This window comes from Tursiops truncatus, chromosome 15 (genome assembly GCF_011762595.2).
Source record: "Tursiops truncatus isolate mTurTru1 chromosome 15, mTurTru1.mat.Y, whole genome shotgun sequence".
Taxonomy (NCBI): Eukaryota; Metazoa; Chordata; class Mammalia; order Artiodactyla; family Delphinidae; genus Tursiops; species Tursiops truncatus.
The window spans coordinates 63476769-63494248 of record NC_047048.1 but is presented as its reverse complement, the minus strand read 5'-3'; the positions used below and the strand labels follow the sequence as shown (position 1 = coordinate 63494248).

At 49.5% G+C, this 17480-nt stretch overlaps 1 protein-coding gene across 14 annotated transcripts in view; it reads right to left on the bottom strand.

Annotated features, from left to right (window-relative positions):
• The window catches only part of EPB41L1 (erythrocyte membrane protein band 4.1 like 1), a 55573-nt gene extending 38406 nt beyond the window's left edge, over positions 1-17167 (bottom strand). For all 14 annotated transcript variants that reach the window (XM_073792954.1, XM_073792946.1, XM_073792947.1 and 11 more), the window contains exons 1-8: positions 16977-17167; positions 15932-16096; positions 13911-14015; positions 13263-13305; positions 9870-9945; positions 4228-4446; positions 1805-1892; positions 1114-1266 (exon numbers count right to left, since the gene is read on the bottom strand). In XM_073792954.1, coding sequence (XP_073649055.1) covers positions 1114-1266; positions 1805-1892; positions 4228-4446; positions 9870-9945; positions 13263-13305; positions 13911-14015; positions 15932-16096; positions 16977-17153 — 1026 coding nt within the window. In that variant the 5' untranslated portion in view covers positions 17154-17167. The remainder of the gene's footprint in view (positions 1-1113; positions 1267-1804; positions 1893-4227; positions 4447-9869; positions 9946-13262; positions 13306-13910; positions 14016-15931; positions 16097-16976) is intronic.
• Between the last annotated feature and the right edge of the window lie 313 nt (positions 17168-17480).

The window sequence follows — 17480 nt, the reverse complement described above, 5'->3', positions numbered from 1 at the left end:
ATTAAGCCCTTACTCTGTGACAGATCCAGAGCTAAGCAACAGAGACACCAGGGTGACCAAGACAGAAGATTCTTGGGGGCGGGGGGATGATAAATGGGTAAACAAGCTCATCTCTGATACTGATAAGGGCACAAAGGAATGGATAGAGATGCGTGATGTGACAGGGAACGCCTGCTACTTTAGAAAGGGTGATCAGGGAACGCCCTCTACACAGGGGATCTCTGAGCAGAGAACTGGAGGATGGGAAAGGAACCAAAGCTGTGTGAGAAGGTGGGGCAGAGGATTTCAGGTGGAGGGAACAACAAATGCAAAGGGCAGGAAAGAGTTTGCTTATTCAAGGATCTCAGAGAAGGGTGAAGGGGCTGGAGTGCCCGTGGGCGTGGGCGTGGGGCAGCGGGGCAGAGGCACGTGGGAGAGGCAGGTGGCCAGAGAGAGTTAGGACTTGAGTCCAAGAGCTAAGGAGAGCTCTCAGAAGGTTCAAGTGAGGAGTGGGAGTGGGGTGGGTTTGACATGAACTGATGCAAGGGACTTTTAAGCTCTCTCCAGCAGCTATGAGGAAAATGGCCTGGAGTGGCAGTGGAGGCCGGGGGACCAGTGAGAAGGACAGTGTAGGGATGGAGGGGAGAGACGGCGGCTGGTGCAGTGGACAGAGGGACAGAAGCAGACGGGCTCGCATTTATTCTAGAGGTAGAACCAAGCGGACTTTGTGATGGGCGGGATGTGGAGGGTGGGCATGTTCATGTTTGCACGTGTGTGTAGTCGTGTGTCTGTGTGTATCTTCGTATGAGTACCACATGTAAGCAAATCAGGGACATGGACATAACATTCCCTGATCTGTATAACCTGAATATATGTGGTTTTCTTTATGCGTATACTCCCGTGTGCCTGTGTGTATGTGTGTGTGTGTGTGTGTGTGTGTGTGTGTGTGTGCAGGCACATACCTAAAGTGCAAAGTCTATGTAGAGAGCCCCAGCAAAAGAGGACTGTCTCCCCACCCAGCACCCAGCACCTCCATCCATGTATCCTGGGTAGGAAAAAACCCAGGCCCAGCTGCCGGGGTCCCCTCCGTTTTAGCTGATCCTGGTGAAGAAGGGAGTTCCAAGGCAGGCTCACCTCCCCGGGCCGAATCTTGATGTAGAAGTTACTCCTCTTGTAGGAGATCTTGAGAATCTTGGGCCAGGCAAAGCGGTTGATCCTCAGCCGGTCCCGGTAGATGAGCAGGCCATTGGCACAGACTCCTAACATGATGTCGATGCCCTCAGAGTCCTGTGTGAGGAGGGACCGTGGAATGACCCCGAAACCCCATTCTGAGCTCTGCTTGTAATGAGCCCTCAGGAGCAGGGTTTGAGCTTCCATGCTGGAGCCCCACTGACTAATCCCTCACAGAGCCATTTGTTCATTCATTTTGTCCTTTATTCACCCACTCACTTGTTCAATCATTTTCTCTATCAATCACTCAATCATTCATTCACCCAGCAAACAGTCAGGGGTACCTATGCATACTAGGTCATATGCTATATGCTCAGGATACAGAAGTAAGTTAAGGCCTATGTCTTTCCCTCATGAAGCTCTCAATCTAGCGGTGGCACAGACAGATTCATAAATAAATATAATACAAGGAGAAATTCATAAGGGTCATGGGGAAATAAAGGGTTATGGAAGGTCAAGTTATGAGAAATGAGAAGAGAAAAGGCTTCAGGTTGGAGGTAGCACAGAGTCCGGCACACCAAGCCCTCCAGAAGACCCCGGTAGCTCCTCAGAAGCATGCCCCAGAACCTAGGGGAACCCTGGCACCCAGCAATACCTTGGCATGGTGCAGGTCTACTCCGTACATAGAAAGCTTCTTGGCGTTCTCCAGGAAGTGGATTTCTGCTTCTCCTGGGGTCATGCCCCTAAGGGAAAGAAAGTGATCGCTGGTGGCCGGTGGAAGGACCAAGGCCTGAGTCCTGCCAGCCAAAGATGACCGTGAGCAGAACCTGTGATTCCAGGAAGGCAAGCATTCTGGAGCAGGAGTGCGGCTGGGCCTCCCCGGTCCCTCACCTCTGCTCTCAGTGCCGGAGAGTGCACCCCTAGCCCCCGCTTCAGCCCACTGAACTCTCATCTCCTGCCAAAGCTCAGGTCCAGCCCTATTTTCTCCAGGAAGCGTTCAAGGCCTCAGCCGGGAGTCCAGATTTTTGCCTCATTCTGCCACTGGATTAAATGGGGGCCATGAATTCTGTTTCTCCACGACAGTGAAACCACTGTGGATGACACTGCTTATCGTTATCACCCGGGGCTCCTAACTTATTACCCATAAAGGCTACTTTTCGCAGAACTTTGTATCAGAAACCACTTAATCGCCCTTGAGGAAAGGAGGAATCTCTCTCCTTTCTGAAAAGAAGAGTTACGTAACTCATCAAGTTCCTTCTTGGCTTTGGCTGCCAGGAAACTGTACACTCTCACAGCGTTTACTGAGTAACATGTATTGAGTACCACCTGCTGGTTACTGTTCCAAGCACTTTACATGTATTAATTCATTTGAATCCTCATAACAGGACTATAAGGTAGATATCGCTATTCCCACTTTACAGATGAGGAAACTACGGCACAGAGAGGTTGAATAACTTGCCTAAGGGCACACAGCTATTAAGTAGCAAAGTCAGGATTTGAATCCAGACAATGTGGCTCCATGGTTCACGTTCCCAGCCACTTCGTTGACATCTGTCTCATAGCCTCAGTTTCCTGTGCTCTGTCTACCTCGGGGAGCTTTTGTGCAGAATACCTGGACACTGGTAGTCCATCTGCTTTATGTCAAAAGAGCTGTTACAGCTGAAGGGATGGCCGTTAGGATTTCTCCAGCCCATATTGATCTGAACTTCCCCCTCTGAATTATTAGGACTCTTGCGAATCCCTAACACACCTTGCTGCCTACAACAGGGATGACAAAGAACCCAGGCAGACACTGCTAACCGGCTGCACGGTTTCAGTATCCTGCTCAACACAATACAACAGCAGCCGTTACTAGCCAATCAGAGTTGGTGTGCAAGTCTCTGAGAGACACATTTGCCACCCAGACCTCGTGTCCCATCACACCCCAGCAGGCTTTCTTCCCCACGCCCATGATCCCTCCACCTCTGGACCTGGGCCTCTCTCCAGATGGCCTCTCTCCCCAGGACGCAACCCTGCTCATTCCCTCCATCCTTATTAGCAATGTGATAATATCACCATACCCCCTCCCACATGCATAGCACTTTACAGTTTACAACGCACTTCCACGTCATTTATCACATTGGGTTCCCCTGACAAGCCTGGACTTAGAGTCCAAAGTACTTCCAGCTTAAAAGGATCATTTAGTTCCAAGGGTCCCCCCAGGGCGCGGGTACCACCCTCACGGCAGGGATTTGGAAATGGGGGATGCATTTTGGTTGTTACAATGACTGAGGGGGTGTTATGGGCATTTAATGCCTGGGGCCCAGGGATGCCACACATCCTGCACGGTGAATTCTCCTGCCCCGAATACCAGTAGTTGAGAAACACTGATAATCTAAGTCCTTATTAGTCCTTATACAGGTAACAAATGGGGCTGATGGGTTAAACACCCAGCCCATAATCACACAACCAGTTAACTATCTTCTAACTCCTGGCACAAGCTGCTTTCCACTGCACAATCAACTACCCAACCCCTCAAATCACAGAGCAACAGTAATAGCCACCATGCAGTGTGTCTCTAATATGCACCATTTAGCCCCTCCAGGACCCTACAGCATAGGTTTTATTAGCGCCCCCATTAAACAAATGAGGAAACTAAAGCACAGGCAAGTGAAATGACCAGCCCGAGATCCTCCGGTTAGAAATAGACAAAGCCAAAAGGTGAACCAGACGGTCTGGCTTTAGAATGTAAACTTTTGAACTTTATGCCCGGAGACATCAGGACACTTACCCAGGGACACACAATCATTATTATCATCTCCAATTGGCAGTTAAAGAGACCGATTCTCAGAGGCCAAGGACAGGGAATTACCATACCAGTACAAGAGCTTAAGAACCTGAAGTTCCAAGCAGTCATTTAAGGTCACATAGCAAGTTACCATCATTCCCATCTGATGAGATGATGTGCTCTCAGACACACCTCACGTCAACGGCAGAGCCAGGTGGGGTACTTACAGCATACGATCCGGTGGCCTAGCCAGGAAGGTTCTGGCCAACAGGGCAAGGAGCAAGGGGAGGACTGGGCGGAGGCCCTCTCACCTGTACGTCTTGTGCAACTCCATGATCCTTTCTTCCAGCTCCCGGGTCTGGTTAGGGGCGAAGCGGAGCTCGCTGACATAGTTGCCCACATGTTCCTCAGCATCATAGTCACCCAGCTCAGCCTGCACGGCATAGGAGCCCAGCAGGGCATGCGTGACGAAGGAGCAGGGCAGGCGGCCTGTGATGATGTCCGCCCGCAGCTGCAGGCACAGGTAGTATCTGGACATAGGGGAGAGCTGGCATGGGCACGGGGGCCACTCCCTCCCTAGATTACCCCAGGCACAGCTGCCCACCGATCCATCAGCACCAACTGATCAACGCTCAGCGCAGCAGAAGAGAAATGTTCCCAGACACTGGCATGTCGTGTGTTAATACTTTGGGTGTATCCTAGAAGATGGTTATGTAACATTTCGTGCAACGTTAAGCATTTTTGTTCATTTCTAAGTTTGAAGGATTTTTCCTACTATAGGAACATTTTCGATTTCTAACTCATTTTCAAGCTAAATTAGGACTGCTTTGCTGGTTTAACCATTTTTTAAAAATGTGATGTATTTTTAATTATACTATTAATATACTCTTATTGTGGGAAAAATGTAAACTTTAGAGATAATTCTAAATTTCCTCTTGATGTCCATTCTCAGTCCTAACTCCCTCCCCCAGAGGTCACTCCTGTTATCCCTGTGGTGTTTAGACCTTTTTCCTCCATGGACATATAGAAATGCATGTGGTTTTCACATGATCATCTCCATGGATGTAGAAAAAGCATTTGATAAAATTCAACATCGATTCATGATAAAAACTCTTATGAAACTGCGTATAGAGGGAACATATCTCAACATAATAAAAGCTACTTATGGCAAACCCATAGCCATATAATACTCAACAGTGAAAGCTGAAAGCCTTCTCTCTAAAATCTGGAACAAGACAAGGATACCCACTCTCATCACTTCTATTCAACATAGTATTTCAAGTCCTTGCTACAGCAATCAGTCAGGAAAAAGAAATAAAAGGTATCCAAATTGGTAGGGAAGAGGTAACACTGTCATTATACGCAGACGACATGATACTACATATAGAAAGCCCTAGAGACGCCACACAAAAACTGCTAGAACTGACAAATGAATTCAGCAAGACAGCAGGATACAAGGCTAACATACAGAAATTGGCTGCATTTCTTTACACTTAACAATAAAATATCAGAAAGGAAATGTAAAAAAAAAATCCCTTTTATTTATTTTTTTAATCTATGGTTTTTATTTTTAATTTCTGAATGCATCCAAGTGCTTCAAAATTATTAAAACTGAAACATTATACAGCAAGAAAAAAAAAGACTTCTTTCTTGCCACCATGGAACAAGTTACCAATCCTCTACATGCAGAAGCTCCATTATTGCTGAAAAAATCCCTTTTAGAATAACATCAAAAATAAAATAAAATACTTAGGAATAAACCTGACCAAGGAGGTAAAAGACTTATATGCTGAGAACTATAAAACATTAATAAAGGAAATTGAAGGTGATTCAAAGAAATGGAAAGATATCCCACGCTCTTGGATTGGAAGAATTAACATTGTTAAAATGGCCATACTACCCAAAGCAATCTACAGATTCAATGCAATCCCTATCAAATTACCCATGACATTTTTCACAGAACTAGAATAAATAATCCTAAAATTTATATGGAACCATAAAAGACCCAGAATTGCCAAAGTAATCCTGAGGAAAAAGAACAAAGCAGGAGGGACTTCCCTGGTGGGGCAGTGGTTAAGAATCCACCTGCCAGTGCAGGGGACATGGGTTAGAGCCCTGGTCTGGGGAGATCCCACCTGCTGTGGAGCAACTAAGCCCATGCGCCACAACTACTGAGGCTACACTCTACAGCCCATGAGCCACAACTACTGAAGCCCGCCCGTGCTCTGCAACAAGAGAAGACACTGCAATGGGAAGCCCGCACAGTGCAATGAAGACTCAATGCAGCCAAAAATAAATAAATTAAAAAAAAATGTTTTTAAAAAAAAAACAAAGCAGGAGGCATAACCCTCCCAGATTTCAGACAATACTACAAAGCTACAGTAATCAAAACAGCATGATATTGGCACAAAAACAGACATATGGATCAATGGAACAGAATAGAGAGCCCAGAAATACACCCACACACCTATGGTCAATTAATCTTCGACAAAGGAGGCAAGACTATACAATGGGGAAAAGACAGTCTCTTCAGCAAGTGGTGTTGGGAAAGTTGGACAGCTGCATGTAAACCAATGAAGTTAGAACACACCCTCATACCACACACAAAAATAAACTCAAAATGGCTTAAAGACTTAAATATAAGACAGGACACCATAAAATTTCTAGAAGTGAACATAGCAAAACATTCTGACATAAATCGTACGAACATTTTCTTAGGTCAGTCTCCCAAGGCAATAGAAATAAAATCAAAAGTAAACAAATGGAACCTAAACAAACTTACAAGCTTTTGCACAGCAAAGGAAACCATAAACAAAACAAAAAGACAACCTACGGACTGGGAGAAAATATTTGCAAATGATGTAACCAACAAGGGCTTAATTTCCAAAATATACAAACAGCTCATACAACTCAATAACAAAAAAACAAAACAACCCAATCAAAAAATGGGCAGAAGACCTAAATAGACATTTCTCCAAAATGACATATAGATGGCAAATAGGCACATGAAAAGATGCTCATCATCGGTAAGTATTAGAGAAATGCAAATCAATACTACAATGAGGTACCACCTCACACCGGTCAGAATGGCCATCATTAAAAAGTCTGCAAATAACAAGTGCTGGAGAGGGTGTGGCAGAAAGGGAACACTCCTACACTGTTGGTGGGAATGTAAATTTGTGCAGCCACTATGGAAAACAGTACAGAAGTTCCTCAAAAAACTAAAAATACAGTTGCCATATGATCCAGCAATCCCACTCCTGGGCATATATCCAGAAAAAAACTGTAATTAGAAAAGATCCATGCACCCCTAGGTTCACAGCAGCACTACTTACATTAGCCAAGACATGGAAGCAATCTAAATGTCCATCGACAGATGAGTGGATAAAGAAGATGTGGTACATATATACAATGGAATATTGCTCAGCCATAAAAAGAATGAAATATTGCCATTTACAGCAACATGGATGCAACTAGAGATTATCATACTAAGTGAAGTAAATCAGAAACAGAAAGACAAATACCACATGATATCACTTACATGTGGAATCTAAAATATGACACAAATGAACTTATCTATGAAACAGAAACAGACTCACAGACATAGAAAACAGACTTGCGGTTGCCAAAGGGGAGAGGGGGTGGGGGAGGGATGGAATGGGAGTTTGGAATCAGCAGTTGCAAACTATTATATATAGAATGGATAAACGACAAGGTCCTACTGTATAGCACAGGGAACAATACTCAATATCCTATAATAAACCATAATGGAAAAGAATATGAAAAAGAATATGTATATATGTATATATAACGGAATCATTTTCTGTACAGCAGAAATTAACACAACATTGTAAATCAACTATACTTCAATAAAATAAATTTTTTTAAATGCATGTAGTTTTGGTTCATGGGTGTTTTTACCATGTAAATGTTATCAAATGCTATATCTGCCCACACAGCTTGCTTTTTCACTCCCAACTATGTGCCTTAGAGCCCTTCCCATGTCAGCACACGTGACCCCTTTATTCATTTTAACTTCTGCACCATATTCCACTGTCTGGACTAACCTGTTTGCCAATGTTTTCTCAAAACTTTTTTATTTGGCTCCAGCTCTAAATGAATTGTCCAAATTGGTTTAAAAGAAACATTTCCAACCACTAGGCCATGATTTTTTTTATAACTTTCATGCACACTTGGATGATTTTACAACTTTTAGAACCATTACAAAGCACTTTTTATTGCTTTTTAAGTTACTGTGTAATTTTTTTTTAATATTCCAGTTCACGCTCAGCCTACAATACCTCCTTGCCCACTTTGCTATGTTTCACCATTTTTTTTTTCCAATGACTTGTTTCTTTTCCTTTTAAGTGGCTTTTACTTAGTATAGTTTTTACTGCTCCACGACATTATTTTGCAGTCAGAACTGAAGCTCTGGCCAAAAGCACAATACATGTGGCCTCAGTGTGTGCTCAGAGCCACGGCAGAGGCTCAGAGCCAGCAGCTGCTCAAACATTACAGGCATCGAGTGTGGGCTTATAAGCATATCATTCAAAAGTCTCCAAATTCAGAAATCATTACCAAACACACTGATCAGTCTTTCATTTCAGTCACTTTGTCATTCTGACCAGTTTATTTGGGTTCTAAATATTTTTGACTAAATCAGCTGCTACTACCACCCCATCCTCTGAGGCCAGCCACACCGGGCAGGGCTAACTTCCTTCCTGGTGTCCCTAGAGGCCCAATGTCCAGGGACCAGCACAAAGAGGAGAGGCACCAGTGGGCAAGACCAGGGGATGGGGGCTGTATTGGTCTAAAGCTCTCAGCCCTTTCGGGAATGAAGTTTAGACCCTGCTGCTGCCACCTTGGCCCCAAGCTGACCTCAGGGATTAGAGCGGGGCTAATGAGGCCAAGGCCTCAGGTCTGATCTATTCCAGGGATATCTGTTTTATCTCCCAAGGCCAGAGTCCGTATCTTGACCTTGGCCCATTGCCTGGCAAATGGCAGAGATTAAGAAGGGACCCAATGGGAGACAGAGGATGGCTTAGTAGCTCCCTCTCCTGCCGTAGGAATAACTCCAAGCCACATCCTATGGTTGGTGGGTGTTTAGGGCCCAGCACAAGGATGGCACAGCCCCAGGATATTGTAAAGTAAGACTATCTCTTTGGAAGGGGCTTAGATAAAGAGAAAGGCCCCTCCCTGTTTTGGATTTCAGAGGCAGGATGAGCCCCATGGAAGCTCTCATCCTGAGAGATGCTTTGCACCCCCTTCTAATCGTTAAGCCTTGTTATCTACTGGCGCTGAGGCACAAGGCCTGCACCTACAACCCACGTTCACCCCAGCAGCCTGGGCTTGCCTCCCTGGGGTGGTCACATGCCTCATTTGACTCCCGCTCGCCTGCCATGTGCACAGAGTAGCACACAGGACCAAACTCCCACTTGCAAAGGCACCTGTGTTCTAATCCCTCCTATCCCCAAAGTTAAAACCTGGCGGTCCAGCCAGCACATCGGCCTTCAGACATGTCTGCTTTATCCTACCCAGAGATGGCCCACCCCATGCTTTTGAAGAGTTTAAATTAGTTGCCAATATTTAAAAAGTGTGGTTTTTACTCTCAAATCTCTAGCTTCACTCCAACTATCAGGCCTGGTTCCCACATGACAGTGACTGCCCGAGCAGAACGGCAACTGTTTTAAGCGGCATCTGTCCTCTTGAATTCACACTGAGCCCCACTGTTCCCTGTGACACCTCCCCCTCTGAAGTCAAGGGTCAGTTGCCATCGACCACTCCATTTGCATCACTTTCTCTTGCACTGAGTTGGCTTCCCTTGTTGATGCTGTCTGCCTGGCCTCAGTAGGCATCTGGGTTTGCACCTGCCATCATGTACCCATATACCACTTTGTGTCTCCCAGGGCTCTGTGTCCATCCCCCTCCACCACCACCCCTCCCCAGCCCTCACCTTGTGATGTCTTCTGTCAGCTGGGCAGGGTCAGGGGGGTAGAACTTGACTGTGAAGGCAAAATTCCAGGGGCTGCCTGAGAGGAGAAGATGGAGGAGAGATCAGAGAGGCCCCATCTCCCCGGTGGGTGGCCCAGATGCACCATGCCATGGGCAATTTTTCAGTCTTCCCATAACAATCATCTTAGGACAATCCAATAAGAGAGGCTGGCACATTATTCCCACTTGACAGATGAGGAGACTGAGGCCCAGATTAACAGACTTGTGAACTAGCAGTGGGAAGGAAGGTAGAAAGAAAGAAAACAATGGTGCATGCCAGACATGCTGTTAATTACTTTACAAACATTGCTTCATTAAACCTCACAACATCCCTGTAAGTAAGTCCTTGATAATGATTATCCTCATTTTGTAAATGAGGACGGTGAGGCCCAGGCAGTAAAGTGGCCAGTCCAAGGTCACAAGCTAGGAAGTGGCAATGCTGAGGTTCAGACCCAGGCCACCTGGATCCAGAGCCCATGCTCTTCCCTCTACACCAAAGTCTGTGCCCCAGGACATTCATGGGAAGATAATTAATCTAGAAAATACCACATTAAACAGGTTTCCTAACTTTGGACTTCTCAGAGCCCTCACTCTGCTACTGTGCATTGCACCTCTTGAAGGGGGACATGCATTCAAGAGTTCCCAGAATCCATCTGACCTGTTGCATCTATTTGTCACAGGGCATCCTTCCAGATTAAAGTTTCTCAGAAAACATGTTGCAAAACTCTGCCCTATATAATGGTGACTCCATCTCAGATGGCAGAATTGGATTATAAACAAGACCCAAAAGCAAATATAATGGGCTAAAAGTAACAAAGAACATTCCCCAGGGATAAATGTTAACCTCCACGTTTAGATATGAAAAATCAATGGTACACATTTACAAGGTAGAGAAAAATAAACGTTGCGGTTTCGGCTGGAAACAAGCTCTGCAAACCAAGAAGAGGGATGACCACTTAAGAAGAGGGGGGAGGGAGGAGGCCTTGATGAAAGGCCATAATCCGGAACAACGGTCAGACCACCCCTGGGACATTTTGGGCTCCATGCTCTAAAGGGACCTCTGACAAAGTGAGAAAGAGCGACCCATCCAGGGCAGGGCTGTGGACAGGAAGGGCTGGAGGCCATGCCATCACTACCATCCTGTCCCTGCAGGCACCACCATCTTCACCCTACAGCTGTCATGTCTCCAACACTTACTAAGTGCCAGTCGCTTGGCTTGCTAAGAACTTTACACGTGTTTTTGGAATTTAATCTTTATAGTGATCCTGAGGTAGACTTTCCTTTTAATAGATGCAGGTTTTGAGAGGTTAAGTCATTCTCCCAGGATCACCCAGCTAGTCAGCGATAGAAAACAGGTCTAGCCTCTGATCATATGACTCCACAACCTAGGCTCCTGACTGCAGCTGACTCCTTGGAAACAGCAGCCTCAAGGGGAAACAATCCCTGTCTCAAGAATAACAATGGGGGAGTTCCCTGGTGGCCTAGTTGTTAGGATTCCGGGCTTTCACCGCCATGACCCGGGTTCGATCCCGGGGAGCTGAGATCTCACAAGCCACACAGCACAGCCAAGAAAAAAAGAGAGCGAGAGAATAATGGTAACAATTAATAATAATAATAATGGCTATTACAAACTGGGTGTTACTATGGGCAGGCACCTTTTAGGTGTTGAACACCTAATAACTCATTTAATCCTCACAACAACCCTAAAGATAAGGGTTACCCCCACTTTACAGATGATGAGGCACAGAGCAATTAAATAACACGAGAAGCAGTGACGGAGTCAGGATTCAAATCCAGGCAGTCTACTTCCCGCATCTGTCCTTTCAACCATCACACCAGATTGCCTCCTACTATGTGAAGCACCTACTATGTGCTGGCTGTTGTCCACACTCACATCACTGAACCTTCATCCCCACCTAGTGAGGCAGTAATCACTAATCCACGTGCTAGGGAGATGCGGGAATCCAGAGAGGTGGAGGAATTGCCCCCAGTGCCCTAGGTGATGGGCCCTGAGATTTGGGAGGAAATATACCCAACTCTGAAGGCCAGGACATAAGGACTCAGGTGCCACCTTTAGAAGGTTGGAGTTGTCACAAATCAAGAAAGTGGGTAAAAAATTGCTCTGTGGGGGCCCCAGAAGCCAGAACTGGGGTGAGTGGGTGGAGACTGCAGGGGTAGGAAGAGAGACTGTGGCTTTACTAAATAAAGGAGGGAGCCCTGCTCCTTCATAACCCAAGGGGATCACTTCTTGCCCTGGGGAGGGAGTCGAGACCCAAAGATTCTGTCAGCAGCTTCTCTTTTCTAAGGTCCTGGTCCTTCTCAAACACTCTCAGCCACTGTGTGTGTTCTGATTCTTTCAGGCATGAGAGCCAGGCCTCCCAGCTGGGCTGGGGTTCCTGGGGACAGCATAAAGGCCAGGCCTAGGACCCTGTTGGTCCCAGAGAGGGGGGCTCTGTCCGTGAGCATGCCTCTTTATCTCCAACTTACAGGAGGCTACAGCCCCCTCCTGCATAGTCAGCTGGCATCCCTAGGCCCAGCTGCCTGCTATCACGGCAACAGGCTTGGCTCTAGCTTTCCAGCCAGGGGACCAGGAAGCCCAAGCACACCCAAGGGGAGGAGCCCCCAGTGGAGGCATCACTGCCTCTAGGCTCCAAGTCCCCACTCACCGCATGCCCCCTGGCTGAGGCCACCTACCTCCCGCTTCTGGCGTTGGAAGGCTGCCCCGCCCCCCTCCCAACATGCCTTTTTTCCTCTGGGCCAGAAAAGACAGGTTTTTGGCTTGCTCATCTGTCTTTGACCCAGGCCCTGAAAAGAGTGCAGGATGGTGCCAGGGGGCCAGGGCTCAAGACCTGGCGTGGCCCATACCTCACTCTGTGATCTTGGGTAAACAACTGCCTCTTTCTGGGCCTCAGTCACCCATCATTAAACACAGGACACATTCACTCCTCTCAGTTGGCAGTGGCCTAGAGTACTGTGGGGACAAGGATTCTGAGCTGAGTCAAAGGTCACTGATCACCGAAGCCTGCACTGGCCCTGGACAGAAGGTGGCTGTTTTGAGGCCATCGGTCTGTCCCCTTGCCCTAGATGACTCTGCAGGTCCCTTCTAGGGCTGACGTCCTGAAGGCAGCTGTGATCCCTCTGCTAACCTGCTGGGTGACTCCTCTTGTCCAGGCCTCAGGCTCCTCATCTCTAAAACAATACCCTGCCTTCCCCAAGATGTGCCACACACAGCAAACGAACTCAGGGTCCGAACGCACTTCCCAAAGGAGGAGGGAGCAGCGCACCTAGGGCCCTCAAGGCCCGGAGCCCCCCCGCCACCTTCCACTACCAGTTCCAACCACAGCAAGCCACTCACTCCGGATCTGCTTCTTGATTTCCTTGGAGGGGTCCAGCCAGTTCTGTAGGAGAAGATAGAGTTCATTAGAGGGAGATGGAGGAGGGGACTTGGGTAGGGCTAGGAGAGAGAAACGTCCCGAAATGGCCTGCCAACAGCCCCTTAGCTGGGAACACCCTTCCCTGGCTGAGCTGTCTGGGTCCTTTCCCCTGGGACTGGGAGGTGAGGGAATGAGGCCTGGCTTCACTCAGGGTTTGGGACCCGGGGCCCTGGGCCTGGCAGTGCTTGGAGGCAGCACGGTGAACGGGTAATGCAGCTGCAGTGGGATTGGTGGGAAGAAGGAAACTCGGGCAGGAGTTTCCCAAGGGTGGGGAAGAGGGGCTGCGGGGTGAGTGCCTCAGCTCCCACAGGAAGCCATGCCACGGCTCTCCAGATACCCATCTGGGGCTGACTTGCAGGCCCCCAAGGAAGGGGCACAGAGGAGACAGAGAACTGAGGATGGACAGGGCAGGGTGAACCCTGGAGGCGTGCAGACAGAAGGTACCTAATGAAGATCTGAGGACTGATGGAAGCCATGGGATGTGGCCAGGCCAATGGGGGCCTAAGGGAAGAGACCCCCCACCACCCAGGGCAGGCCTTCCAGTCAGCCCCGCTCCCCAGTCCAGGCACCTTCTGGCTGTCGGCATCACAGAAGGTCAGGCCAAAGTAGTCCTTCTCCAGGAGGTTGAGGTGCTCACAGACCAAGTCAAACAGCACCTGGCCCCGGCCGTGTTTCTGAAGAGAAGAGCAGAGCTGCCGTGAGGCCGGAACACACCTCAGCATGGGGCGGGGAGATGCCCCAGGCTCCACCAGGACGACCTGAAAACCTGCAAGAGGTTTCCAGCATCTGGGGAGGATCTCAGCACTCCTGCCACCCACCTGGTTCTGCTCTCCAAGTCCTAAGGAATCCTGGGGGGACACTAATGCCTAGCCCATCAACTGCCTTCTTCCAAGCCCTCCTGGGGCCCTCCTATAACTCAGACCTGCTTGGGGGAAAGCCAGCGTGGGGTGGGGGAGTGACTGATTTTTCCTTCCTGTACAGTGATTAGGAGAAACAGGCTAAGTTGGACCCAAGGAGCAGAAAACCAAAAGTCTGAGTTTTGAGTGTGAGAGGAAGAGACAAGCCACCTGACATGTGAGGGACACGGGCAGGGGAGGAGGGGAGGGCCTGGGACTCAGGGTCACAGCGTGACTGTCCTCCACCGGCCCCTCCCCTTACACTAAGGGAGCATCACCTCTACCCAGGCAGCAAGTGAGGTTCCACAGGGGCTCACAGAGCCTAAATCAGCCTCAGTTGCAAGCAGCACTGTTCAAGCCACCTTCTCCCCCCAACTCCCATCAGCAAGGCGTGGTACCTCTCTGAACACCACCTGGGCCTGAGGATTCAGAAGGACAAAGCCCAGAACCTGGCTGGGTACCCCAAACCCACAGGGGTGAGGATGAGCATCGATAAAGGGATCACGGGGCAGGGGGCGTGTGAAGCAGTCACTACCCAAAGAGGCAGCAGACTCCAGGGAGCGGGTGAGGTCCCTGCAAGGTCTGGCTAGGTCACTGGGGACTGGCACCAGGCCTGAATGTGGGGAGCAGCTGGGAAACCAAGGGATTCCTGAGCCTGGAGGAGAGCTTCAGAGAGAGTGGCCTCAGCCAAACCCTTACGCTCTTCTAGGGTAGCTGAAACAGCACCTTGGGGCCACCATGGGCAGGAGGAAAGAGGGAGAAGATATCCCTTTGTTTTGCCCAGGAGTAGGCAAGATGTCCACCCTGCAACCTTTCTATGGAAGAAATAAACATTAAAAAAAAAAACAAAACCCAACCCGGCAAAGAGGACAGAGCCAGCCTCCCAGGTCTCAGAAGTCGGTCCCTTAAGACCAGGGATCGGGGGAGAAAGGGAGGTGGGTCCTGTAACTCTCAGCAGTAAAGCCACCCTCTGGACTCTTCCATACATGTGGATGGGCCAGGAATGGTGCCTGGACCGGGGCAGAACCTCAAAGGGGGCGAGTGAGAGCTTAGAATTCGGGTGGGAGTTCCAGCCTGTACAGGAAAGGGAGATGCTACACGTGGGACCAGGAGGGCTGATCCCAGAGAGGAGGTGTCTGCCCAGCCACCCACTGTGGGCCAGAGCCATGCCACAGGGTGTCTCCACAGCCTGGGGGGGAGGGTCCTTCCAATGGGCCACCTCCCTATGCCTGGGGGACGCCTCACCATGGAAGCCTCGAGTGACCAGTTTGTCCTGGTGCCCTGGATAGGGTACTTCACAGGGAGAAGCCTTCTCCACACCCATTATATAAATGAAAATGATTCTGGTTGAAACCTCAGCGTCTGCTGGGTGAGATGAAAGAGCCCAGGTCCTACCAGGCTATAGATCAGCCCCAAAACGGTGACTCCTTGCCGAGGTACAGCCACCCTGATTCCTGGCACCAGCCCTGTGCCTCGCCTAACACTATCTGCAATGAGAAGAGCCTTCTGCGGGCCTCAGTGCCACCATCTGTGCAAAGGAGGGCTGGCCGGGTCATCTCCCCAGGACGCGGCAGTCGGTCCAGGCCTCCTTGAAGAGTGGATGCCCTCTGGCTTGGCCCAGGCTGCGTGCGCACAGAGGCCTGTCCTGGCTCTGAGGACGGTCGACCAAGGACGGGGCCTGTGGTGCTCCCTACCTCCACCTCACACTCATACTCAGAGGCATCGAGCAGAGTGACTCGGCAGACGGCACTCTTGTATTTCTTGGCAATCTTCTGGGGCGACTTCTGGGCCTTGCTGGGCGTGGTCCTCTCCGACAGGCCATCGGCCTCCCCGAAGTCCTTCTCCTCCATGTCTAGGCTCTACAGGTCCAACCAAGGGAAGGGTTTAGTCAGCGGGCTAGAAACCATAGCTTTGCGTCCAAATGAGATGCAATAAGGATGCAGCTGGGGCTCAGACAGACCCCAAAATGAGAGCCACTGCCCCCTAAGACCCCCCAGGTGACCACGGTCAATGGTGGGTGTGTGCAGGAAGAGAGCCAGAGCTTCTGCGTACAATGGGTGGGCTCATACGAGGGGTCCACTGCTCCCCTGCAGGCGGGAGCTGTCCTATCTGCCGAGAACAGTGCATGAGCGATCAGGACATGGTCTCCTCCTCCTCAGTCTGTCACTGGGTCTAGCATGGGGCTGGGACTGATCTAGTGGAGGGAAGGGAGGCCAGAGCCCTGCCCACTAGTCCTAACTCTGTCACTGACACCCTCAATGACCTTGGCCAAGTCCCTGCCCTCTCTGGTCCAGCTGTGAATTAGGGGAGGTGTGAATTCAATGGCCAGATGAACCCCCAAGTCCTCTGTCTCTTTTTAGGGTGATGAATTTTGCTCTGCAGTCACCCTGGGCTTGCCCCGCTAGAAAGGACAGCCTTGGGGGATAGGAAAATAAGGTTGAAAGAACACCGATTTTCAAAATCAGATCTAGATCTGACTTGCACTTCTGTCGCTTTATAGCAATGTGACTTTGGGTAACTCACTTCATCCTGCTGAGGCTCTGTTTCCCCAAGTGTAAAATGGGGAAATCAACAGTTACCTTCTTAGGTCTCAGAGAATTAATTATAGAAATGAACACTATGCCCCCTGCACAGTGCTTGGCATGTAATGGGTCAATAATACATCTCAGTTTCCCTGTTGCCTCCCTTCTGGAGGACTGGCTGGGCAGGAAGAGGGATCCCGTGCTCTCAGGCACACACCTGTTCGGCAGGCCGGGCGTCCTGATGGGGCGGATGCTTCTCATTGGAGTTGGCCTCGGGATGGCCGTGGCCTGCGGGGGTCACAGGGGTAGTAGCTGCAGCGGCTGCCTCAGGCTGCTGCGGGGCCTCCTCCTGAGCCTTCTTCACCTCAGAATCTGGGCCTGTCTCTGTTGTCATGGTGACCAGCACGCCTGCATTGGCACAAAGGAGAGAGCACGTGATGGGGGAGAGGGGCAGCAGTGGTATGACAGAACGGTGCGAGGGGCACAGGAACCACACGTGGAGAGAGACAGATGGAGACAAACGGACAAAAAGCCACAGAGAGAAGGAGGAGGGAGGGAGGGAGAGACAGAGGAAGTGAGGATGGGGACAGAGTCATGAGAAGTGAGGGCTCGGTGGCAACAGCCGAGGTCACAGACCCCCACCCACCCTTGTGCCATATAGCTCCTCAGGGACTCCAAGCTCTTGGCCCAGGTCTGGAATCAGGGTCCTTCCTAAGGGCGA